Here is a 27,374-nt window from a genome sequence, read left to right on the forward strand (position 1 = left end):
GAAAATATGTGGTTAAAAAGGTGAAAGTTACATTGGGATATGATCTCAAAGGGAATTTTTATAAAATGTATTTTGTTGGAACACAACGGCAGAGAAATTATTTAGAAAGGCACTTGAAATATATGTCTTAAAAGTGAACATGAAGGGATATTTAAGCGTCCTTGGGGGATATGTAAAAAAGCTAAAAATATTGGATTCAAATACATACAATACAGGAAATTCATGATACATAAACTGAAAGATTAATATTTGATTCAAACCAGAACTTTTATAATTAACCAATTAACTGCTTTAAAAAAAACCATGGAAAACTAAGATAGCATTATATGCACAAAGTTTCACAAGGAGAATGCCTGGTGAAATTGACAGAACTTGCTGACATGGATAAATTGACTTCCGTGATTAGAGCAGAGGTCACCAACATTTTGGTGGGCAGTGTGTGAGCGTATGCGCAAATGGGGCTGCGCAAATGCTGCAAATGGGACGGCTAGCGTTGGCAGGACACTCAGGGTGGCTCTAGTGCCAGCGTGAAGCTCATGGTGTTAGTGCCGGTGGGATGCTGAGAGCTGTGCTAGTGTTGGCGTGACACTTGAGGCGGTACTAGCGCTGGTGGGATGCTCAGAGTGGTGCTAGTGCTGGTGGGATGCTCAGGGCGGGGCAATGCTAGTGCTGGCAAGATGCTTGTGGTGGCACTAGCGCGTGTGACCATGCCTTCATGGAGCCCGGTGGCCTTTTAGTTGGCCACGACCCACAGGTGGGAACCCCCGGATTAGAGAACAGACACCTATATTTCTTGGTAATTGGAAATTCAGTAAGTTTAAACTTTTCTATTTCTATTTTATTTTTCTTCATTTTTTTACTTGTACTGTTTGCCTTTTTCTGTCTTACTTTGTATTAGTAGTAGTAGTCTTTATCATATTTTTAATTTTTTTAAAATAAAAAAATTATATTAAAATGTATTTTTGTAGCCTTAAGGTTTTTCTATTTCAATATCATTTTATGATGTGACAAGATCTATTATGCGTAACATTTTAAATGGTCAGCATTTTTATGTATAAAAATGTAGCAGTTATCACAGATCTATCAAGATGACTTACTTCAAGATATACTGTGTTAGTATAAATAATTTTATAGAACATGTAATTATTTTATGCTCCCCAAGGCTAATCTATAGGATCAGGTTTAATCTGCCTACCAACAGGGGTCTTATCAGGTTAAATCAACCCAAAAGTATCATGCCCTTTAGAATAACCAGAACATTAATAAAAGATGAACTAAATTTTTCAACTGTTACAACTGTCCAAATTCATCTATGTAATAACAATTAGATTGAAATAATCTAGACACTATAAAAATTTATTCAAGATTTTGAAAACTCAGATTTTGCAAGCTCAGATCATAAAAGCATCTGGCCTTACCTGTTACTGTACTTGGATTTTTCTCTGTCTTTATCCTTCTTGTGCTCTTTGTGTCGATGTTCTCTGTCTTTGTGTTTATCTTTATGTTTGTGCGAATCTGTGGACAGAACAGCAAAGAAAGGAATTAAGCTATACAGGGAAATAAAGCAGTTGTCCAAACTGCTACAGTGCTACTAATTATACATTGGTACCCCAGGCTGTGAGACATGTGCTATCAATGTTGTCTTGGTGGCTAGACATTGTAAGGGTCTTCATGGGAGAAAAGGTAACTTTAAACAAAAGCAATAGAGAAGTGCTATTTGCCCTGTGATAGAACAGGTTTACAATTTGGAAGTCCTTTAGTGTTTTTGGCTCCTAGCAGGTGGCAACTGAGAGGCTTTGCCCAGCTATGGTATGTAATTTGTGGCCATACCTGACTCAGGAGGTCCTAGATACAGTAACTCATGTCTTGCAACATGATTTATGTAAGTGTGCCTTAAAAGACTAGAAATTAAAACTTGTCCAAAATGCAGCACCACATATATTAATTGGGAACGTGTAATACCAAGAGTCTTGCCCTGGTTCCCAATTCAGTTCTGGGTACAATTTAAAGTATAGCCCTTAATCTATAAAATCTTCCATAGTTTGGCACTTACATATGCCGTGTCCAATCTTCAACTGTGGTAGAACTGTCTCCTTCACTCTGGCTGTACTTGGTAGTGCGTAAGTCAGCAATTTTTCTTCTACATAGGGACAAGATGCTGCATTTGTTTTCAGGTCAATTCAAGATGCTGGTTTTAAGTTTTAAAAACCTACATAGCATGGGACCGGGTTATCTGAGGAACTGCTTCTCCTCAATTATATCTGCCTGTTCCACCAGAAATAGTAGAGAAGAAGACAGGCACAGGTCTGTAACCCGCTTCTCCGGAGACACATGTGGCTCTTTCAGCCGTCTCCTGCGGCTCCCGGTCCTCTGCCATGTGCAGTCCCCCCCCCCCAAAAAAAAAAAAACTGGGACCAAAAAAGTTCAACCAATCAATTCAAATATGCAGCGTAGGTGCATATCTCACGTTGGCTCTACTCTTCAGTCAAACCCTGTTCTGCGCATGTGTGCATGTACACGCATGTGCACATATTTTTTGCGGCTCCCAGTTTTTCCTTTTGTGAGGGAACCGGTTCCGAGTGGCTTTTTCACTGTTTCAGGTTGCTGACCCCTGGGCTATGGGTTTCACCAGCTAGAGAGCTACATTTGGTGGCAGGCTTTTTCTGCTATGGCCCCTGCATTATGGAACATGAAGTGAAACTGGCTTCATCGCTTTTGACCTTCCAAAGGACCCTCACAACCTTGGCTGTACCATGAGCCCTGGGGATTGGAGAATTATTAAGTATCTCTATTATTAATATCCTGTTGTCCAATATTTTTTAGATGTTTAAAACAATCTCTTTAACATTTTAAAATAAAATAATGTGTTAGAATTCACAGCATTTTTCTCTTTTTGACATTACAATCGCTGTCAAACAGCTTAAACTGAAATTCTGATTTTCCCAAGAGTACCACCTGACCTTAATAAAAACTGAACCCTGATCTCCCATAATCCTGGGGCTAGGAAACTATTATCCTCAGAATCACACAATTCTCTTAGGAATTGCTTCCTTATCTACTTTGCATATGTAGACGGGTGGCGGGGGGGGGGGATATGAAATCCAACTATGTTACAACTTTGAGTATTGTTCATTCGACTGGTTGATTTTTCCTGTGAGTCAAAACACTTAGAGCAGGCATGTCAAACGTGCGATGTCATATGACATTGCACGATGTATTGCGACTTTTTCCCGATTGCCAGCAATGGGGTGAGCGCGGTTTCAGTATTATGCATCCAGCCTGCGGGCCGGCAGTTTGACATGCCTTAGAGTAAACTTGTTTGAGAATCTAACTGAATAAGCTACACTGGCCACTCAACAGAGTGTGATGATACATGTTGCAAGAGAAGCCAAGAGAAGCATTTAGGCTGTAGCAGAAAAATTTCTAACACATTCTTACTTTAGCCATAAGTTAGCACAAAAAAGTACTGGTGTTCAACATGACTTTTTTGTTTTTATTCCTGTGAATGCAGCAAATTTGTTTTCACTAAGCCATGTTACTTTGTTCAGTTTCCTAAATACACTAGCACTTCCACTCCGTTCCCATGTCTGAATTAATAAACTAGAAATGTAATTATATAATAATCTTCATAGCACAATATAAAAATCTAGGATTTATTTTTATTATTGCAATTGAGCTATATAAGATTTACAGAGTAAAATGAGGTGCAAGTGGGTAGATATGAAAAGAATAAGTAACCATTTAATTTTTATATTCCATGCTTAGCTATAGGCTTAGGTAAGATAAGTCTGTAATTAGAAGGTAATTTTATACTTTTTCCAGAGAACAAATCCCAGTAAACATTAGGATTTAACTTTTCAGTGAACATGTATAGGATTGTGTTGTTAACTGGAGGGCAATGAAATACATTTATATATCACAGATGATTAAAGCTAATTTTCTAGTGTCTGTGTAAGAATATTTGCTTTATGTTTTTAAAAAATTAAAACAAACACCTTAAGAATTTGAGGAACTTTTTCCTTCATTACTCAAAACCACTTACTGATGGAAAGGTGTCTGCCTGTTTGGCACATCCTGATAAGGACACACTTATGGGACCCAGAAGGTATCCCCTCTTTATGGTGACACCTGCCTTTTGGAATGATCTTCCTGGATGTAGTAGTCCCTTGAGAAAGGGATTCGAATCTGGCTATTGAACTAAGTTACCACTTGTAGAAATCTACAGCTTTCTTCACCCATAAAACCATACAGAATATTTTAATAAGCTACGTTGTTGTTGCGAAGTCATGTCCAACCCATCGTGACCCCATGGACAACGTTCCTACCATCTTCTGGAGTCCATTTAAGCTCACGCCTACTGCTTCAGTGACTCCATCCAGCCTTACAGTTTGTAATGTAATTACAAAAACAAATTTAATAAATAAAAATAATAAGAATAGACCTGTACTAATTTCAATATTGTTTCATAATTGTTTTCCCTTTTGAAAACAATGGAAAAAGTATCTTTCCTATTCTGTGAAAATATTTGCACAATGTTAACTCATTCGATTTTTGATAGCAACTGAATTTTAAGCAACAGAGGAATGCATGAATACATGGCTAAGAATCAAAAGGGGATCAAGATCCCATTTACCTTCTACTAGTTTTTAACACAATTAAGCACAGAATGTATTTAATCACTTGCTGTGACCACACAAAAGTTAATTTCTTCAATCTAATTATAGTGACCACAATTCCCACAATCAATCTGGTATAGTAGATAAAGACGTCAGGCTAGAAACTGGGAGACAGTGAGTTGTATTCCTGCCTTAGGCACAAAGTGAATGAGATGACCTTGGGCCAGTCACTCTCTTAAAATCCTAGGAAGAAGGCAAGGGCAAATCACTTCTGAAATCTTGCCGAGAAAACTGCAGGGACTTGTCCAGATAGTCAGCAGGAGTCAACCTTGATTTGAAGGCTCACAACTGAACACACAATTCCTTTTTAGACTAAACAAGCTATAGGTTCAGCTGTGCAAGGGAAGATGTATGAGATCAGTTTTTTTTTCTCATGCTGCTAAATACTATTTTAGGATGAAGGCATAACTGGCACCTTTCAGATATTTTCTGCTACTGTTTCCTATTTAAAATCTCTGGGCAGTTTGGACTCAAAATCTAAAACATCTTGAGAAAATCATGATTTAGTGTTACACTAAAATGTAGCTGTGGTGGCACAGTGGTCAAAATGCAGTACTGTAAGCTAACTCACTGCTCACTCCAGGAGTTTGATTCTCACCAGCTCAAGGTTGACTCGACCTTCCACCAGAGGTCAGTAAAATGAGGACCCAGATTGTTAGAGGCAATATGCTGACTCTGTAAACCTCTTAGAGAGGGCTGCAAAGCACTGTGAAGTGGTATATAAGTCTAAGTGCTATTGCTATTCCTATTGTTAGCAACATTTTCTGTGTTTTTCCCCCCCAACCAATCCTCAATTATAAAGAAGTGTTCCATCAACCTTCAGCCTAGATGTAATCTTCGTTTCTCTTTTGTTCCGGATAAATTATCCATAAAGTATTCAAGTGAGCTCTTCTTTTGGGCCAGGTGATAATTCAGAACACGCCTGCTATCTATGGTTACCTTGTTGACGTTATAGCTATGAGTATCATTATCTACTTCTTAGAAATCAAACTTATACTTCATAAAGTGTCTTTTTATAGCGAGATAGATCATTTTTTTAAAAAAATGTCCTATGTAAGTTACTAATTAAAACAAGTGACTGACTCAGTGGCTAGGCAGGCTTTTGGGGGTGGTATAATTTTACAACAATCCATTCAGAGTCCTCAAATAAAATTATTACCTGTATTGATAAATATTTAGATAAATTAAAAAGCTAACATACATATGCCATTGTGTGGACTACAGATAGGTCTTGACTTAATGACCAGTTTGTTTAGCAATTTTGCAAAATTATGATAAACCACCCAAAAGTACTTATAAAATTCCGAAGTTCTGACATCTGGCCTGCCCCCCCACTTTACAGTATTTGGGGCACTTGACACCTGACCTACATTTATGACTATTTGCAGATGAAAACTAGCACTTTGGGTTTTCACCAAAAATAGTCCATAGCAAATAATGGGTTAAACGACTATGGTGTTTGTTTAATGACTGCCACAAAAAAGGTGACTTATAACCATAATAGTCAGGCTCCATTAGTCATACATTGAGGACTACCAGAACTAGAGCAGATTATGTATCGTTGTTCACAGGAAGACAAAATGTTGATGGTTTTGTTTGTCTGTCAATTTTAAAAAAAACCCAAAACAATGTCTATGCAACACTGAGATATAGATATCTCCACAAAGCATTGAATATTTCCTGGACTTGAAAGGGTTTGCTAAAAAATAACTAAAATTGTTATCTAGTTACAAAAGGTTTTAGTTTTTAATATGCTAAGGATTGCTGCATTAGCCAATTAGTTGCATTTTCTTTAATAAAAACAATAGTTCTAAAACACAACATACACATTTTTTCAGGATTATGCAGCATGTAAAAAACATTTTGAAAGAGTATTCTTGTGAAAAGACAGGGTTGAACTGCCTCTTTAGAAGGATAATAATCTAATACAATATAATTTTAATTAGAGCATTTATTTCATTAATATAACCTGCTACTTAACTAACCAGGATGGCTGTTTAGTTCAAACTGAGAACATATTGAAGCTTTGTTTAAAAATTTTCTACAGTCTAACCTAAAAAAATTAGGTTTCTGCAACACAGAATAGTATGCTAAGAATATGTTATGTATTTATGCTTTTCCCTGAAGTTTACTTACAAAGTTAAGATTTTAACACAAACATTTCTTTTACACTGGCATGTACTAATTGAAAATTTAACTTGGCACTCTTAATCACTACAGTATGCTACCACTGATGCACATATACGTACATATAAACAGGATTGCTTATATATTCAGATTCTGAAGTCAAGAAGCAATCAGTTTGCTAAATCTTACATCTGGACCCAAACAGAACAAAATGTCTGGACCATTAAAGTAAATCAGACTTTTATTAAGAAAAACTTATCCATTGCTTTTTGAGTGACCGATGCATAATTTTGAGTATGATGTTGACAGATATTAATTGTACTGCTAAATTCTTACAAGAAAGACAAACGGGAAACAGCATTAAGACGAAACATTCACTTTAAGTCTATGGGTCATAAACAATTAACCTCTTTAAAAAGGAAGGGAATTTCCTGATACCCCATTCTGCATTGAATTCAAAGTACAAGAATATCAGTATGGTGTTTGTGTGTATTAATAGGAAAAAAAAATCAGAGATATCTAAAAGTGGAACAAAGGGGAAAAAGTACAAATCTATCGAAAAGCTTCTTATGAACCAATTTCAAATGACAGCCGGACACATATCCCTGCAGACATGTGATTACATTTTGGGTGCTTGCCAACCAGCTCACTTTAACAGCTATCTGCAGTATCCTATTCTATGATTGCATGATTCCCAATTTTCTACATATTTTGTCAGTTTTTGGTCTTTATTTCTGATTTCTGGTCATTAAGTAAAATTGATTCACTTAATGATCATGGTATTCATGTAACAACTGTTTGTCAAGTTTCCGATGGAATGAGCTTTTCAAAGGACTCTGAGGCATTGTTTACCTTAAAAGTCTTTTATTAGCCCTATAACATTGGCAATCCTTGCTAGGAGAAGCTGGAGTCTGAATTCCCTTCCCCCTTAGCACAATATGTTAAGTTCAATTCTCCTCTTTTTCATTGCTATCATAAATCACATTCTCCAATTAATTTGAAGGGTCAGTTTTCCCTTCTGTTAGACAACCCGCCAAATTCTTATCTTCTCTTATTTCATAATGGCCTTGAGAGACATTCTTCCTCCTCCCTCCCAGCAATAACTAATTCTAGCTTTAACAGTAACACACAAGTTTAACATATGAAATAGCTGCTTCTTCATCTTGTCAAAGCAAGAACATTCGATGTTAGCAGCGTTGACACTGTTGCACAAATATCAAAAAATGGAGCATGGACGCAATGCCTCAACTTATGACCACAACAATTTATGATTGTAATTATGGGCTCAATTATGGTTGTAAATCAAGGACTACCAGAATCTTCTTTACAACAGTTGTAAGTACAATTATAAATTTACTCCTACACTATAGTTACAACAAGATTGTTACAAGATTGTCCTCTTTCTATAATCTATTCTGTTTAATCATCAAAACCATAAATCATAAGTTCATTTTTTTCTATCAATCTCAGAAGAAAAATTTCTGTTATCAATTATATATTAATCTTTAAAATCCTCTGAATCATTGTGTATGTATTTGAATAGAAAATTTTCTAGTTTTCACATGTCCACCAAACATCATAAAACATCTCTTTCAACATAAATTTGAATTGCTTTTATAAATTCTAGACAATTTCTCTGGTGACATAATCTTCAAAATTAAAACACAATGTATGGGATATGGGAGCCTACTATCATCAGTATATTGGCAATTAAAAAAATAAAAAGTAAATTATGATCAAGTAATACAAGTTTTTTTTAAAAAAAAACAGTGATTGTTTCCCTGCAGTTGACGAAACAAAATTTTTAACCATTTGTTAATTTGTATAGATTATTACATTTCAAAGTAATGCATCAAGACAGCTATTACAAAGGAATATTAAAATAAGAAGCTGTTGACACATCACTTTGGCCACTATTCAAATATGAACATGTGGCTCAAGTTTGTTTCTGGCTACAAAAACAAGATACAGCTGTATATAAAGACTTTATAATCTGAATGCTTGCACAAAAGCTAGGCATAGGATTGTACACATCTTTTAAATGCACATTATTGCCAGCACTAGTTACTATAGGGATTTTTTTTAAAAAAAGCTATAACTGATTTTCAGCCTGAGAGTTTACAGATGTAGATGGTTACTGAACCATCCATTCTTCACTCTTGACCTTTGAAGTATATTACCGTGTTTCTCCGAAAGTAAGACCCACCCCGAAAATAAGCCTTAGATTTTTTGGGGGGGTGGGTCTAAAATAAACCCTAATTTTGTGATGAGGCACAAACCTAAAAATCAAGCTAGGGCGGGGATGGAATTGCCCCATGCATCCCGCACCCACTTACCTTGTAGTCAGGCCTCTCCTTGTTGGCTCACTTCTTCTGTGGCATGCCCAGAGGTCACTGCAGCTGAGAACCAAGCTATGGATTCAATCCATTGCAGTTATCAGCTGCAGAGGCCTTCCAGAAAGGCCTGATTGCAAAATGTATTTCTGAGCTCCATTCTGAGCTACAGAATAAAGCTGAAGAGTAAGTGGGCTGGCTGGGCGGGGCTGTCAGTGCCAGAGGTGAGGGGAAAAGACATCCCCCGAAAATAACACCTAGTGCCTCTTTTGGAAGCAAAATAAATAAGACCCGGTTTTATTTTTGGGGGAAACACAGTATGAAGAGGCAGAAAGTAATTTTCCCTTAAGTTTCTGATAAAAGCCATTGTATCAGATGGTGTCCCTTTTTGCCATGCCTCACTTGTAATCTTACTTTCCTTTTTGGTCAATCTTACTTTAACCGAATCACAATTTTTGTTAATTTGGTTTGTTGCTGTATTAAAAACAGAAACATTTTTTGTGTGTATCCCATTCTACAAATTAGTGAAATAAAAAGAAAAAATGAAACTACAAATATTATAAATTTAATATTCTACAAAAGCATTGTATTTAGCTTTTTCCCCATGATGTCCACTTGTGGTGTAATGATGTAGGATACAGAATATCCTGTATCCTGTTCATAGACAGGATAAAAAATTAGGGCCTCTTTACAGGGCTTATCTGAATAAACTAATATACAGGTATTAAAATACTGGTATTGATATTAATTGTATACCAGGAATTGTTTAGAACAAGTATGATAATCAATATTTATAATGATTTCCTAAACACACTTATCAAAGAAATGGTTTGAATTTCAATCCTTTAATGTACATTTCAGTAGATACAAAATGTGGCTGTATAACATACATGCTAAAATGAAAATAGAACAGCTCACAGAAAACTTCATTTGCCTTTCAAACTTAGCTTGCCAAAACATTTCAAAAGAACCTTATAATTCCATCGAGGTCAATATTTTTTATCAGTCCTCTTAACCTTTAACAATAACTTTATCTCCAAGAAAAATGCTCCCATTGTAATGGATACAAAGGGCTTTCTTAGATAAGACTGCCAGTCCATTCCACAAGAATCACATCCAGACAAATCAGACATCTCCTGTTGCTACAGTGAAATGTTATCAGGGAGCAGGATGAAGCAATTTTAGGATTAAGATACAGTACAACCTAACCAGAATTTGGTATTTTAATTCATTCTATCAAAACAGATATGTTACAGTCAAAACAAGTCACATCTGGAATAAAACATTTTGTTTGCATAATACACAATAGTGCCTTGGCCCAACTTGTAATACAAAAAGACATTCCTTGCATATGTTTTCAAGTAGTTTGGTAAGTACTGCAGCCTTTTAGATCTTTTCATGTATCCCGGAATTCGTTACTCAGAATTACATGTATTCATTCTTAACATAAAACATTTTGGAAACTAGAATATTATAATACGATTGATTCCGAAAACTGGTATCAAATCAATGTTTCAGGTTCCCTTTTCCACTCCAAGGACTTAATAAAAAGAACAGCTCTCAATATAGTAATTTTATAAAGTATTTGTTTATATAAGGAGAGCATATGCATAGGATTGACTATACACATCTTCAAGGATGCATTTCAGCACTTAATATAGCTAATATCTCAGTGAACTGTTTTGCCAAGTTACGCTTTCACTCTCTTAAATCAAAACTGAGATATATGTCGAGTAGAATTGTATTATCACTTTTTTCCAGATATACTCTAGCAATGTTTTTCTTTTCCTAATATTTTATACAAAGCAATCAGTATATTAATTCCCAATAGCAGCAGTTTTCAAACCAGTTTAAGTAACAAATAGTTATATAAATTATTTCTGGTTAAAATTATAAAAAGGAGAAAAGGTTTAACTAAAATTGGCAAAAACTTCTTGTTAAGAATTATGCTTTAGCTGAACTAATATTCTCATTAAAATGAGAATTTTTTTGATGATAACACCACAGTAATCTGCCAACATTTATCAGCACAATTTTAAATTAAAATTAAACAGAAAATTTTATGAATCATGTTGCATATTCATTGCAATTTTCACATTTTGTATACTGACAATGCACTAAGAAAATGAATTAAATCCAGAGAGCTATCAAACTTTTGAGGCTTCACTAGCAGTCTTTGCTCTTACACAAACACTTAAATGTATATGTGTATTTGTTTGAACCAAAGACATTCCTTGAAACTGAGTGACACAAGTTTTAAACTGTAATTTAAGCATGAAGTTCTGATTTATTAGATGGAAGTCAATCCTATTTATGGACTAAGTGCAATTCAGGATACTGAGATATTTATGTTCAGATCTCATAAGCTGTTATATCAGTGTTTTTAAAATGTTCTATCTGATCTACAGATGTGCTTAAGAAATTGATATCTTAATTGGGCCCAGAGGGCGGTGTCCCCCTGGTGGATCTTTGCCCATCAGGTTTCCGGGTGCTGCACCAGCCTCGGGCTCATGGTAGGGGCGGTGGAGTGGCAGTGGTGGCGAGGGAGACCTTATGTCCGCAGGAGGCCACCATGGTCCAGATAGTCGGGTGTGAGTCCCTCCTCCTGAGATTTTTTTTTAAATTCCATTTATATCCCGCCCTTCTCCGAAGACTCAGGGCGGCTTACAAGCTTAGCAGAATGTGATGTGGCCCTAGAGCTCAGTTGGGCTTGCTGCTGGTGTACGTTTCGCCTAGTCGCGTAGCAGCAGCCCTGCCTGAGCTTCTCGATATCCTCTCAGGGTTGGTGGTTGAGTTCCCCAAACTTATAGTTTTGGGTGACTTCAACCTACCATCCCTGGGGGGGATCATCTGAGTTAGCTCGGGGGTTCATGGCTTCCATGACGGCCATGGACCTGATGCAGGTTATTCAGGGCCCAACTCATGGGGGGGGTCACACGCTCGATCTGGTTTTTCTATTTGGACGGTGGTTAGATGATTTTGGGGGAGGGGTTTCTCCAATTATTACACCCCTGTCATGGACCGATCATCATCTCCTGCGGTTGGTCTTCCATTTTGCCACTCCCCGTCGTGGGGTTGTTGAGCCAATAAGATGGTTCCGTCCTAGGCGCCTGATGGACCCTGAGCAGTTCCAGACGGCGCTGGGGCCCCCACCTGCCTCCTTCGCTCACAGCTCGGTCGATGCCCTAGTGGAAGCCTGGGAAAGGGCAGCCACAGAGGCACTCGACCAAGTTGTACCCATGCGGCCCTTGACCCGGCGCAGATCCCAATGGGCTCCATAGTTCTCCATGGAGCTCCGGGAGATGAAGCGTCGGAGACGGGGCCTAGAGAGCTGTTGGAGATCCAGCCGATCCGAATCCGACCGGTTACAACTAAGGTCGTTTACGAGAACTTATCTCGCGGCGATGAGGGTGGCGAGGTCTAACCACTTCGCCACTCTCATCGCGTCCGCAGATAATCGCCCGGCCGCCCTGTTTAGGGTAACTCGCTCTCCTTAATCGGGAGGTGAGAGAGGACCCCTTGAAGGGTCGAGCCAAGGAGTTTAGTCGATTTCTGTCAGACAAAATCGCTCAGATCCGGACCGGTCTGGACTCCGACTGGGCAGAGTCTGACGATGAGGATACGGGCGGCCTTGTCGATTTAATCTGGGAAGTTTGACCCTGTGACTCCTGAAGAAGTGGACAAGATCATGGGGAAGCTGAGCTCCACCACGTGTTTGTTGGACCCGTGTCCTTCCTGGCTGATTTATGCGGCTCGGGATGGGACACGAGGCTGGTTCCAGGCAGTGATTACTACTTCTTTGAGCGAGGGTAGCTTTCCCACCGCCTTGAAGGAGGCGGTGGTGAGACCCCTCCTCAAGAAGCCTGCCTTGGACCCAGCAATATTAAACAACTTTCGTCCGGTCTCCAACCTTCGCTTCCTGGCGAAGGTTGTTGAGAGCGTGGTGGCGCAACAGCTCCCTTTGTTCTTGGATGAAGCTGATTATCTAGACCCGTTCCAATCGGGTTTCAGGCCCGGGTACTGCACGGAGACGGCATTGGTCGTGCTGGTGAATGATCTCTGGCGGGCTCGGGACAGGGGCTGCTCCTCTGTCCTAGTTCTTTTAGACCTCTCAGCGGCTTTTGATACCATCAACCATGGTATCCTGCTGCGACGTCTCAGGGGGTTAGGAGTGGGAGGCACAGTTCTCCAGTGGTTCTCCTCCTACCTCCTGGGACGTTCGCAGTCGGTGTTGGCAGGGGGCAGAGATCGACCTTGAGACCTCTCACTTGTGGAGTTCCTCAGGGATCGGTTCTCTTGCCTCTCCTGTTCAACATCTACATGAAGCCGCTGGGTGAGATCATTCGTGGTTTTGGAGTTGGGTATCATCAATATGCTGATGATACCCAGCTTTTTATTTCGACCCCAAACCACCCCAGTGATGCCCTCGACGTGATGTCCCGTTGCCTGGAGGCGGTCCGGGTCTGGATGGGGAGGAACAGGCTTCGACTCAACCCTGACAAGACTGAGTGGCTGTTCGTGCCGGCATCCCGGGAAATTCCAATTATTCCATCTCTGGCCATGGGGGGTGAGCTATTACCCCCCGTAGATAGGGCTCGCAACTTGGGGGTCCTTCTAGATTCACAGCTCTCTTTGGAAGAGCATATTGGAGCTGTGACTAGGGGGGCCTTTGCCCAGGTTCGCCTGGTGCGCCAGTTGCGACCCTATCTAGACCGGGATGCCTTGCGTACAGTCACTCATGCGCTCGTGACCTCTCGTCTAGACTACTGTAATGCTCTCTACATGGGGCTGCCCTTGAGGTCCACCCGGAGACTTCAACTGGTGCAGAATGCAGCCGCGCGAGTTGTCTTGGGGGTTTCCTGATACTCCCATGTTACACCTTTGCTCCGCGAGCTGCATTGGTTACCAGTTGCTCTACGGGTGAAGTTCAAGGTGTTAGTGATGACTTACAAAGCCCTTCATGGCATGGGTCCGGATTACCTACGGCAACACCTGCGGCCGGCGTCAACTTCCCTCCGTCCAGTGCGCTCCCACAGAGAGGGCCTCCTCAGGGTGCTGCCGATCAAAGAATGCCGATTGGTGGCCCCCAGGGGGAGAGCGTTCTCTGTGGGCGCGCCAGACCTTTGGAACCGCTTACCGGTTGAGCTCCGGATGGCCCCCGACCTTCGCTCCTTCCGGCGCGATCTCAAAACCTTCTTTTTCGAACAAGCTGGCCCGGTCTGACGGGACGGGGTTGAGTTTTTATAAATAGTTTTAATTTTAATATGTATTAATTTTATGGGCATAATGGTTTAATGGTTTTTTAATTTTTGTATTCTGTTTTTTATTATGTATTGCCCTGTTCACCGCCCTGAGTCCTTCGGGAGAAGGGCGGTATACAAATTAAATTATTAAATTAAATTAAATTAAATATCTATTTCAATATCACAAAGCATAAAAGGGAGATATATTACTCCATCATTTGCTGGCTAATTCAAGATTTCATGAAATCATGAGCCACCAGGACTTTAATATCTTTTGAAAATCTTGTCACTATATAAATACACTTTTTAGGTTAGGATACTATGACAAATGCCAAACTTGTGAAGGGTTAATGGGGAAAAATACTGTACTACATTTTTAAAACTGTTTTTGTCCAGATTTCTGTTTTGTACTTCAAAGAATTTGTTTTTGATCTCCATTTAATTAGATACCATGTAATGAATATAACATTACATGAACATAATAATTAACACTATAGGTTCCCTGAACCAAAACCCCCCACTGTATTTATTTTCACGGAAGAACAGCACAGAAAATGAGGAAATACGAGGAAATACATTTGGATTGTTGAAGCAACAAGGGTGATGCTTTGTTAACTCCTCTAGATATAAGGATTCTTGTCCTGATCATAGACATTTTCACAACACTAGTTGGAGTAGAAAGTAGACAGCAGTAAGCATCTCCATATACTGACCTAATTGGCCTACTATGCATCATCGTATTGTGGCAGGTGACAGATGGCTTGGCACACATTTTGTATCCCAAAATAACAAACAGAACTGTAAATTTGTAAGAAATTTTAAAGCATAAGAAAATAAACTTTTTCTTCTTCCTGTAATGCCAGTATCACCCTAAAGAGGAAAAGAAATTTTATCTTACACCTGAGTTACATTTCACAATGATTTTGTACTACAACTGTAACAATTTGATACAGTAAATATTACATGGAAGTCTAAAATATTTTTTAGAATCTTTTCCTTAAGAATCTTTTCCTTGATTTTTAACTCCCTGTAAACCGCCCTGAGTCCTCAGGGAAAGGACGGTATATAAATGCAATAAATTAAATGCAATAAATTAAATTAAGCCCTAAATATATGTCTAAATTTAGAGCAAATATTTAATGTTTTTCTGTAATATTATCCCATTTTGGACCAAATGCTAACGTTATTGGCAGCTTGCAATTATATCAATATACATGTTCTCATCCTTGAGTTGTTTGTAATAATAAGGGTGAGATATAAATAAATATCAATAGGTTCCATACTTAAATCACACATTGGCTTGGAAATATCTTTGCACGTTTCCCTTTTCCAGAACTGCCTTCAACTTATTATTTTGCAATTTGCATGAACTATTTGCTTCAAATCAAGCCACAACTCGGAAACAAAATTAAGGTCAGGGCTTTGACTAGGCCATTCCTTCTGTTTCTGTTGTGAATTTACTTGTGCATTTATAATCATTGTCATGTTGCAAATCATGGACAGGTACCCTGACATTCTGAAGAAAATATTGGTACAATCTATTGTTTTGTAAATGATTATGAGCTGTCCAGGTCCTGAGGTTGCAAAGCAGCCTGAAACCATTATGTTTCTACCATTATACTTCATGGTTGGGATGTGGCTCTTTTGTTGAAATGTAGTGTTCTGTTTTCAAAACAATTCCACTTCACTGCATCTGTCCAAAAGAACAGACTGTTCCATCAGCATGTGAAACAGCAGGAGTTTCCCCCTTTCCTAACTTCCCATGCACATGTTTTTTCTTCAGTGCTTTCCTTCATGAACATTAATATCCGACAATGCTGCAGATCCTTTGTCATCAGACCAGGATTGTTTGTGACTTCCCAGAAAACTATACATTGTGCTGTTGGAATTATTTTTGATGGACATCCATTCTGGGAAAAAGAAACAATTATGCTGCATTTTCTCCATTTCTTCATCATCTATGGATGATGGAGGGCAAATTTTTTTGCAATAATTTTGTGAACCTTTCCAGCCTTGCAAGTCCCTTTTCTGAATAACACTATCATGCCATAAGGATATTATTCATGTCTACAAATCTGTACCATCAACAGCAAACTCTAATGGTGTCAATCAATGTGTATGCATGTTTTTAATAGGCAGCAGCCACTCAAATTCACACCTTATTTACATCTCATTGAGTATAACATCTGAATCAATTTATCTACTTAACAGAACTGATTATTCTAGGGCTTCATCACCCATTTCCAACAAAGACAATGAATGTATTTAGTAAAGACATTGATTTTGTTACTGGAATTTAGATGCTTCTCAGTTCATTAAGGTTCTGAGCAGCTTACAAAAAATAAAATAGAAAAAATTAAAATAACTAAATTCAAATACCTAATGATATTCAACTTCATAGCTACTGATACACTGAGGAAAATAGTTCTAGCAGTAAACAACCCCTAGCTATTGCAAAGAGCAATAGACCATAAAGGCTTTCCAAAACTACAGTACCAGTTTTTGGTGACTTTCCTGAGTGCCAACCAGATTGGTGCTGATCCCACCCTGGATATAAATAATACTTTATGCATCATGGCACAATATAGTGGGCTTTTGTGTGTGTGTTATTTTAAAAAAGATCTATTTTTCTATTAACATGACTTAGTCAAAAGTCTGATCACATTGTGGTCACAGCGCTAGAAAATTATGGATAATTCTAAAAGGTTCAGAAAGTTTCTCCCACCACTAAATAATGACACATCAGGAGGTCACAATACAGCTTGCTGCCACCTACAAATCCATGGCTTCTTTTCAAGGATGGATTAGCAATCTGAAATCATGCTGGGTTTGGAGTATTTCAAGAATCCAGTATGTCTATAAAGATAAGTATTTGCTATCTCTCTGCAAGAGATTTTATTGAGTCCAGAAAGGAAAAGGAAAAGGAAAGAAAGAGAAAACAAGCAGAAACAATAGGTAACCCAGACATATCAAAAAATAGTGGCCAAATCAGGCAATATTTACTCAGAAATGTAGCCCAGATGAAGAGAAATTTTTAAAAAAGCATTTCAAAATATGAAAAGAAACTTTATGAATAAGTCTAGAAAATTTCTCTTACAGTTTCCAGGATTTGTTTTTATTTTGGCACAGAAGTTAAAAATACTGAGCTAGAAACTAGGAGACTAGGAATTCTAGTTCTGCTTAGGCATGGAAGCCAGCTGGGTAACTTTGGTTCAAGTACTCTCTTTCAGCACAAGAAAGAAGGCAATGGCAAACTACTTTTGAAAATGCTGTCAAGAAAACTACATGAACTTGTCCTGACAGTAGCCAGGAGTGAAGGCTTACAGAAGCAGCAATATGTAAGCAATAAATTGTAATAAAATCTGTGCAGTTATTGCTTTTATCACTGAGTGAGTCTTGACATTCCTGAAACACTTTGAAAGCAACTACACTACTGTGATACTAGTTAGCAAAATTAAAAAAACAGTAATCACATTAAAATAAGACAAGCTTAGAATGAAAATGCATAATCTTGTTATACTGAACACATTTTTTTCTACTTTGTCCACACATAGTCCTAATTTCCATTTCCTATGAAGTAAGTTTTGAAAATCTAGTAATATGCTGTTGCATACCAGTCATAATACTAATTAGGAACAGAAATATTTTCTTCAGGAAAAGTATAAAGAGTTTACTTTGAACATGAATCCAATATTTGCTTCAACAAATTAACATGACAAATCAATATTATTCAGTATGTCATCAGTATGTCATTAAAGGCAAACTGTACTCCCATTTTCTAGAATAATTATATTAATCAATAATATTTCAGTTGCTATTAATTGGTTCATAAAGAAATGTCACAGTTGGCAATGTAAGGTGCAGAGTTTCTTACACAACAACCTACATTACTGCAAAACAGCAACTACATTACCTGCAATAAGTAGCACAAGAATATATTAACATTGATGTAAGATGGAATGAGAAACTGAGCAGAAAGTTTCAAAAACAGTACTTCAACATGCCATTTGACACACACGGCTTTGCTAAATCCAGGGGTTCCTTAAACTTATGCTCGAAGGCAAAGGGCATCTTAAACTCCTAGTGCAGTATCTATTGAATAGTTTGGGGTATCCTTTATCCAAAACAGAATCTGTAATATTGACAATGACAGGGTAAAGAATCAAATATACAGTTTGAAATCATGAAACCTCCATATAGGTCCTCAACTTACAACTGTAATGGAGCTGCCCATTACGGTTGTGAATCATGATGGTTATATAGCAGATAGTCATGTGACTAACCCTAACCAACCTGATTTTATGAATTTGCAGTGGCCATTAAGCAAACCAGCCTAGTCATTAAGTGAATCCATAGTTAAGGAGGTGTTTTTGCTGACCACAAAGTAAACAGCAATTTATTTTAATTGGGGTTTTTAATAGTACAGTACAGGGTTGATTTAATATTTTTTAAATTGGTTTTTAACTTTTGTATGGTTGTTTTTTAACTCCCTGTAAACCGCCCTGAGTCCTCAGGGAAAGGGCGGTATATAAATGCAATAAAATAAATAAATAAATAAATAAATAAATAAATAAATAAATAAATAAATTTTCAGCAGAAATGTCATAAACTATGGTCATGAGACTGTGGGATGCTACAAACCAGAAGGGGAGGTGTCCATCATAACTTCAAAGAGTCACTAAGTGACCAGTCATTTTTAAAGATGGAATCATCCTATTGTACCAGCGAGATGTAGGAGTAGCGGAATGTGGGGGAGAAGTTAAGAGGGATAAGCCTAGAATCCCCACACACTCACAAGTGTACTAAGCCCAACACACACACACACACACACACACAGAGAGAGAGAGAGAGAGAGAGAGAGAGAGAGAGAGAGAGAGAGAGAGAGAGAGAGAGAGAGAGAGAGAGAGAGAATTCAGTTGGTCCTTATCTAACTCCAAGTTGGTGCTGATCATTAGTTGAGAAGATTACTGTGCTTAGGTTTTTAGCAAAAATCTTTTTAATTTGACTTTCATGTGGGTATCTAGTCTTTCACCCTGACACCAGAGTTGTTAATAAACAATCTAATTTAGCTAATAAGCTCAACCATAGAGCACTTTCAGTATTTTTCCTCAATTAGATACCACATTTAAGACTATTCACACTGAAATGTGAAGAACTGAGATAAAACTCTTAGCAACGTGCTAAATGTCACATACAATCTTAGCTGCAAAACCATATAGAAGAACACTACAGAGGCTATGCCTATAGAGGGCAAAGGAAAACTGTAGCACGTATCATATGATTTGCTAAACAGGCTTTCACATGACCTGTTTTAAAAATATTAAATATTAGCTGATTTAGAAAACTGCAAGCAAATGCATTTTCTAACAACACTAAACACAGATATTCCTGTTTGAATATTGAGTTTGGACACAAATTAATTCAAGTCATCTATATGATCTGTAATATCCTTACACTATTTATCACTATTTACAAATGAATAATTTACCTATCTTATTAAACATCTTTCTAATATTGTTTATATGCAAGGCCCTTTTGTTAGGTGTCCTACATATATTGAGTAATACAGTGCTACAGTAATAATTTTCTGGACAACAAAATGCTGTAAGTCTACAAATAGGACATAAGCAGCAATATACTCCTTAAGTTTGTCTGCAATTTGCATTGCTTCTGATTCTGGAATTATGCTGTCATTTTCCTGAGTAGTAATCACTGACAATCTAGTCCCTCTTTAAAGCCATCCAAATTGCTGACCATCACCTCCACAACACTAAGAAATGGATCCTGCTATAATTAGAACTTATTTCCAAATAAATAAAAATGGTTCAAGTTATATTGCATATATACTTTAGTGAGAAGTGCTTACAAATATATACTTGAAAAAAGTCAGAGGTTTAGATTATTTGTTCAAACCTCAGAAAGTATTACTGAGATAATATCTTGTAAAATCAGATCACATTCAATAACTTTCATTGAGAATGTATTGCAAGTTAGTTGAAATTTATTATTCCCTTAAGAAACACACAAAGTCTTACACATTACAAAAAAGTTATTGAAAGAATCAGGTTTACTGACTCTTAGCAGCTCCAAATCTTTATTTGTAAAATGAAAAAAACACCACGCTTTGCAAACAATGCAGATATTGAAGGGAAAGAGGAATTCAAACACATACACTTGTTAGCTGGGGAAAAAATTCTGCTGAAATAGATTTCAGAAATTTTCCTTGGCTTGACATGCAAATTCATGTTGCAGAAGAGTAATTTCCATGGAACTATTGAAACACATGTAACACCAATGCCTGTCTTCATTATGACAGGGTTCATTTACTTCCAAATGCTCTCCATGTAATGATTTTAAAATCCTAACCACATTATTTTGCTTTAGTCCTCTAACCAATTACATCCTGAAAGATGATGTAAATCCTGGAATCAAATTGTCTACCATAACTGGATAAAGTTTCCAGGTTTTCCAATAGAGAATAAAGATAAAATCATTAGATTTTAAAATACTGAGTATATTCTTATAAAAGTCTATTATGCTGTTTTAAGTTTGCAATGGATCTATTTTACTATCCATAATCTACTTATTCAGAGGATTGGTGAAGTCCCAGGAGAAAGTAACTGTCACCCAATTGTTGTTAAAGAGAAAGGAAGACAACCAGGGAAGCCACAGAACTGTCAATGTGACATCTACATTGGAGCAGATCTTACGTTGGCATTAACAAGATCCAGCAGGAGTTTGCCAGACATACAGTTAATCTATTATTTGACAGAGTATGTAGGCCAAGGGAATGCTGCAGACATAGTGTACCTGGACCTCAGCAAAGCCTTCAACAGTCTTACTAAATTTTCCTTTACAAAATGATAAAATAAGGATTAGAAGATGATACTGCTGGATGGTTCAGTACTCAAAGGCACTGATTCATCTTGAGAGAACTATTCAATAGAATGCCACATGGCCGTCTTTCTGGTGAACATTTTTAATCAGTAATTTGGATGAGGGAAGCTGTTTGCAGATGACACAGAACAGATAGTATTAATATTTTGATGAAAGAGAAAATTCAAAAAAATGTAAACAGGCTTGAGCCTGTTGAAATAAATAAGATGAATTTTAAAAAAGGAGAAACATAATCTCCTGCATCTGTAGAACAGGCTGCAAAACAAAGTTAGGAGTCCTTCAAATAGAGGCTGCATTGTCATCTGTCAGAAATGTTCTATGGCTCCTGCACTGAGCAGCAGACTGAACTAGTTGACCTCTAGTCCTTTGAATTCTACGGCTCTACAACATGAGCAGATGGCTAAAGTGCTTTCAGAACTGCACTCTAACAGAACATAGTCGAGGTAATCTATGAGCTAACAACACTCTGTATGTAGTTAAACATTATATTAGCTTTCAAAATGGCAATGTTTCTTTATCTTTCTTTACCCTAAAATGGTCAAGATCTAGAAAGATTTTCCTTGGTGCTTTACTCAAATGTTTTAATAAAATTTCTTAAGTATTTGATGCAAACATGTATCTGTATAGTAAGAAAGAATCCTGTAAACAACCAAAATAAATCTTAAGATATTTATAAGAATGTTAATGCTTTTAAGAGTATGTAGAAGTAAGAATCTTAAGTTAAAAAACATAACATCCAACAAAAATAATATAATTTGCATTTTAGGAAACTACTTAAAAATACTGACAACTAAGTTATCAGAGTTATATCAATCAGAATCTTTCTGAAGCCATTATAGTTTAATCTTATTTGCAGAGTATGCTCCTACATAAATACCAGTCCGATTCCCTGTACGTCTCCCATCAATAACAACAAAAATTCTAGCTATACTTCTTGGGTTATAAAATCTGAAACTATGTATATAAGGTGGCTTAGCAGCACATTACAGTATATCAAATGAGCATTCATCACATGAATACAGATACTGTAATTGCATATTAATAGCTAATATATATTGAAAAATAGGGAATGTTATTTTAATCAGTAGCTATTTTTAAATAAATGTAAGGAGACAATAGCTTGCCAATTTTGGACTTTAAAAACATTTTGCAATTTTAGAACTGAAGAAACTTTATCAGCAGAGATAATAGAGAAATGGAAATAGAAAACTCCATAAACATGCTAGTGATGAAAATTAAACTAATTTAAAACTACTCATTAGTAGGCTTTTGTCAGCATAAAATTGTACCACATCAGTTTATAATAAGTAAAATAAAAAATACATAACATCTTTATAATAATGGCAAGTCAAATAAATATGTAAAAATAAATTTTAGGTAAAGCACCAGGGCACATTAAAATGGATATTGAAAACACTAACAGCAGAAGGCAATGATAGACTGAGAAATCAGGAGCAATATATAATATACTGTAGCAAACATACAGTGTATACTACTGATTGGTAGAAAACAACATGAAAGCAAATTTTGTCTTAGCAGCAAGGTCACAGAGGACATGACTACTGCCACTGTTATTACTTAAACAATATTGAAACTAGTGGCTATTAATTACTATAACAGTTGAGGGAAGGATTGGATCTATAATAGAAAGAAAAAATATGTATGTATCTCTTCTGCTTGAAATAGCCAATAGAAATAAACTAGCAACATCACCAAGAACAAGATACAAAAGATTAGTTGTCAATTCTATGTTGAGATAAGAGCTAGTATGACAATTATGTGCCTGGACAACAAAACATGAGTTAGATCCCCCAATATACATTATACATTAAGCCAGAAACTGAAAGACTCAACATAGTTTCAATTGAATTATTCAATTAAAAAAAAAAGGATAGCCAAAGCACTGGAAACACTTTCAAGTCAAATTTTAAACATATGTATTCATATGTAATTCATGTGCGGGATTAACTTCCCTTCAACAATTGTAAAATTACGCTTAAATTTAAGCAGTTCATTTTGGGATCAAGGATATTCTTTTAAAATTTTAAATCTCTCAAATTAAATACATCTGTATAAAGAAACCATATATGCCATATCTGCATACCTTAATATAATGTTCTTGTATCAGAAATGTCTTACACAACAGTAGAAATGTAGGTGACAGAGTCCACTAGTAACCAGTGTTTAAGTATGTTACTTAGAATATGGCAATGTTTTATGAAAACAAAATACCCAGTACCATACAGCCTCTGAGAGCTGAATTCTAAGCAAAATCACCTTTTTAAAAGGTGGAGGAAACCTTTTTGGCATTTTTGACAAGATATGCTATTCCAACTTTTTGTCTCATTTTGTTCTTTCAAAGGGCTGGGAAAGCTTGTTATCCAAAGTGACAAAGCCGTTTATAAGATAATGACTTCCTCTACCCATTCATATATCATACAGCGTTTTTTTTAAAAAAAATACACTATATATATACCTTAAAATATATATATATATATATATATATATATATATATATATATATATATATATATATATATATATATATATATATATATATATATATATATATATATATATATATATATATATATATATATATTCTTCTTCAAACAGAAGACAAAGGAATATCCTGCACCAACCATTAAACTTTACCAAAGTGATGTGGGATACTATCCTGAAACCACCCACTGAGTTTTATGGCGTTTTATTTCGGGATATTAAAACAGAAACCCCACCCAACCAGTTTCTGCATTTAGACCTTAAATAGGTTCCTTACTCAGAGAGATAGAGAATCTGTTCAAAAAGCAACATGTTGCAACCACCTTTTGTTATAGGGGGAAGGGAAGGAAATGGAATGGACTGAAAGAAACAGACCTGGGGGAGAAGGAACTGGGGAGATTTGAATAAAAAAAGGCAACCAAGCGACAAAGTCAGGCTTTTAAAATGAGAACCAAAACCAAGCGGTGTTTTCCCCTTTTCAGAAAGTATATCTTAAACATGGATGTTGATTATTTCGTGTGTTTTGACTGCGGAAGGCTCCTTCTAGGCAGCTCGAGGGAGGAGGAGAAGGAGAAAGACACACACAGGGAAGAGAGAGAAAAAGAAAATGGCGCAGAGACTAAGTCCCGACCGTCGACAAGGCGACTTTCCAGGGCGAATAGAGGCCCAAGAGAGATTTTTAAAAAACAAAGGAAGCCTGATCTGGGGTCTCAATTGTCCTCACTACGGAGAAACTATGTCAGAAAGGCTGAGGGTCTTGAGATTTCGGAGAATTAGGAACCTCGATGGGAACAATGGGGCCGGTGAGCGAGGAGACGGGACTTAGTCTCTGGGACGCCATGTCTGTCCTTTACTATCCTTAGCAATGCAAGAGAAGGGGAGAAAAAGAGAAAGCGGAGGGGGGGGGAAACACGATCCCGCTCCCCACTTTTATAAGGTTAAGGAAAAGACACTCACCATTCGCTCGGAAATCTGGATCAATCTATATTATTAAAAAGGGAAAAATGGGAAAATACGTTTTAAAAGGCATCCCAGCACCAAGGAATGATTTCACACAAAAACTACGTGCTTTTTTTTTATTAAACAAGCTTGCCTGGATAAGGGGAAGAAATCATTCCTAAGGACCGTACACAAATACCTCGACTAAAAAAACAAAAAACCGAATTGCGATTTTAACTGCACCTCCCTTCCCCCACCACCCTCACCGAAGTTTTGCCCTCCAGTTTTAATTGCCTTCCTCCTCGTGCGTAGCTCTCAATTCCCAGGTTTCCTCAGACCTCCCCCCCTCCCTTTTACGAGTCCCCCATGTCCGGCAAGCGGAGGTAAGAAATTGGCAAAGACAGAGAACTGGCCACCTTAAGGACCCTCTCCCTTTTAGGGAATGGGGGCCAGTTTAATCAGGGCTTATTGGAATAATAGGCAACTTAAAGGGAACCCCGGAGAGAAGCAAGGAGGGGCGGAGGGGACAAGAGAAGAGCCCAAAAGCTCGTAATAAGATTAAGGGCCCATGGACAGAGCCAAGGAAACAGGACTTTTCCCCCCTACACAAAAAGAAACCTCCGAAAAAAAAACCTGGGAGTAGCACCCCCGTCCCCAAAGTATCTAGCAAATTGTACCTGGCCTGAAAAATATTACCTCCTCAGTCTTTCTGAGGAACGGCTAAATTATGGGCATAAACCTTTCTTCTCCATCATCAGAAATCCTCCACTTTTTTTTTCCTCAAAAGAGAGGAAAGGCCTCAATGTCCACAGATTTTTCTTTCTTTCCCTTATTAAAATACCAGAAAAACGAGAGCCCCCTTACCTGGGAGTCGTTATGCAGCTGATCCCCACTCATGCCTACACCACAGTCGTAAGCAAGAAAAACCCGGGGAGAGGGAAGGACTTGAGGCCAAAGGGAAACCACAGCTCCCTAAACAGCCCAGTAGTCAGTTGTGTAACAGACTAAGTCCTCATTTCCACTCACTGCGCAGGCGCCGCGACTTTTAAATGATGGGGCGGAGCTAAACGAAGCTTCGGAGGCGAGACGACAGATCCGAGATAAGAACGCCCTTCTTTCCCTAACCCAACCTATTATCTGCCTCTCCTTCAATCAGTAATATCTGTGCTTATATTTGCATGTAGGCCACGCCCACCAGCTCTTGGTTAGCCCGTCTCCTGCCCCTGACTTTCTACGTAGCCACGCCTCTTCCTTCTCCGCCATTTACGAAAATGCCGGTTGCATTTCCACCCCTTCCCTTGCTTCCGTCTGCAAAAGCCGGGTTTCTATTTACATATCCTGTCACGCCCCTTTACTCGCCGCCAATAAGCAATAAGAGGTGGTCTTCTAATAAAAAATTACAAGGTCTCCTCTTATTGCTATCTGAGAGAGATTTTCTTGCGACGCATTTCTACTTGCTCTAGCACGAGTACGCTACGCATGCGTACATGTCCTTTTGGAGACTTCAGAAAAGCAAAGTTATGAACGTGCGACGCTTTACAGTTAGGGATCCCGAGGTATGTATGGAGACGAGGTAGAAGAACTATCTTGTTATTTCTGTGCTTATTTCCTGTTTTGTTCCTGTTGCAGTTAACAAAAAACGAAGTCTGGATATGTGGACATTATTAATATATAAAGTCGGGTTTGGACTCTGGTTAAATTCAGTCCTGAATGAAACTGGCTAGACACTGTCTATAAGAGACAACCTCCCTCCCAGGCCTGTTGCATCAATAATAGACTCTGTTTTCATGACCCATATCTAACTGAACCGTAATTTTTTCTACTCAGTTTTCTGAGTTTGTAACAAAGGCTGAATTTATACAATAAAGATAGAATAGTGCTGGTAACAGTGGCGTAAGTGAAGGACAGTGAATATAGACGATCTTAAAACATTTTAATGAACAGAAGTCTTTGGTAATATATTTCCAGATCTTGGAGGTTTCTGCATGTCAACTTAATAATGAATGTAACTGATATCTGTGATAAGTATGTTTGAATAGTAGAATGTTCAATTAGAGCTAAATTTCAGCCATTCATAATTGCTTAGCTTAATCTGTTATAAAGCAGAGACATCACCCTGTCAACAAAAGTGCGTATAGTCAAGGCTATGGTCTTCCTAGTTGCAATGTATGGCTGTGAAAGTTGGACCATAAGAAAGGCTGAGCGCCAAAGAATTGAAGCCTTTGAACTATGGTGCTGGAGAAGACTCCTGCGAGTCCCTTGGACTGCAAGGCGATCAAACTGTTCAGTCCTAGAGGAGATCAACCCTGACTGCTCTTTAGAAGGCCAGATTCTGAAGTTGAAACTCAAATACTTTGGCCACCTAATGAGAAGGAAGGACTCACTGGAGAAGAGCCTAATGCTGGGAAAGATTGAGGGCAAGAGAAGAAGGGGACGACAGAGAATGAGGTGGCTGGATGGAGTCACGGAAGCAGTAGGCGTGAGCTTTAAAGGGACTCCAGAAGATGGTAGAGGACAGGAAGGCCTGGAGGAACATTGTCCATAGGGTCGCGATGGGTCGGACACGACTTAGCAGCTAACAACAAAAATCTGTTATAGTGAAGATGTTCAAGAATAAAAGAAAAAATCTGTATTAGCTTCAGTTCTTGTAGGAAAGA

At 37.8% G+C, this 27,374-nt stretch overlaps 1 protein-coding gene across 3 annotated transcripts in view; it reads right to left on the minus strand.

Annotated features, from left to right (window-relative positions):
* The window catches only part of TOP1 (DNA topoisomerase I), a 63,253-nt gene extending 37,506 nt beyond the window's left edge, over nucleotides 1-25,747 (minus strand). Inside the window, exons 1-4 of one of the 3 annotated variants that reach the window (XR_014025734.1) lie at nucleotides 25,582-25,746; nucleotides 24,736-24,760; nucleotides 2,054-2,140; nucleotides 1,419-1,515 (exon numbers count right to left, since the gene is read on the minus strand). Coding sequence is in view for 2 of the 3 variants with exons in the window: in XM_081322223.1 (XP_081178349.1) it covers nucleotides 1,419-1,515; nucleotides 2,054-2,140; nucleotides 24,736-24,760; nucleotides 25,582-25,614 (242 nt within the window). In the remaining variant the exon portion in view is untranslated. Of the gene's footprint in view, nucleotides 1-1,418; nucleotides 1,516-2,053; nucleotides 2,141-24,735; nucleotides 24,761-25,581 lie in introns of all 3 variants that reach the window. The other 2 variants (XM_081322223.1, XM_081322224.1) reach the window with 2 other exon arrangements.
* Nucleotides 25,748-27,374: the final 1,627 nt, after the last annotated feature.

This window comes from Vipera berus (genome assembly GCF_964194415.1).
Source record: "Vipera berus genome assembly, chromosome: 3".
NCBI lineage: Eukaryota > Metazoa > Chordata > Lepidosauria > Squamata > Viperidae > Vipera > Vipera berus.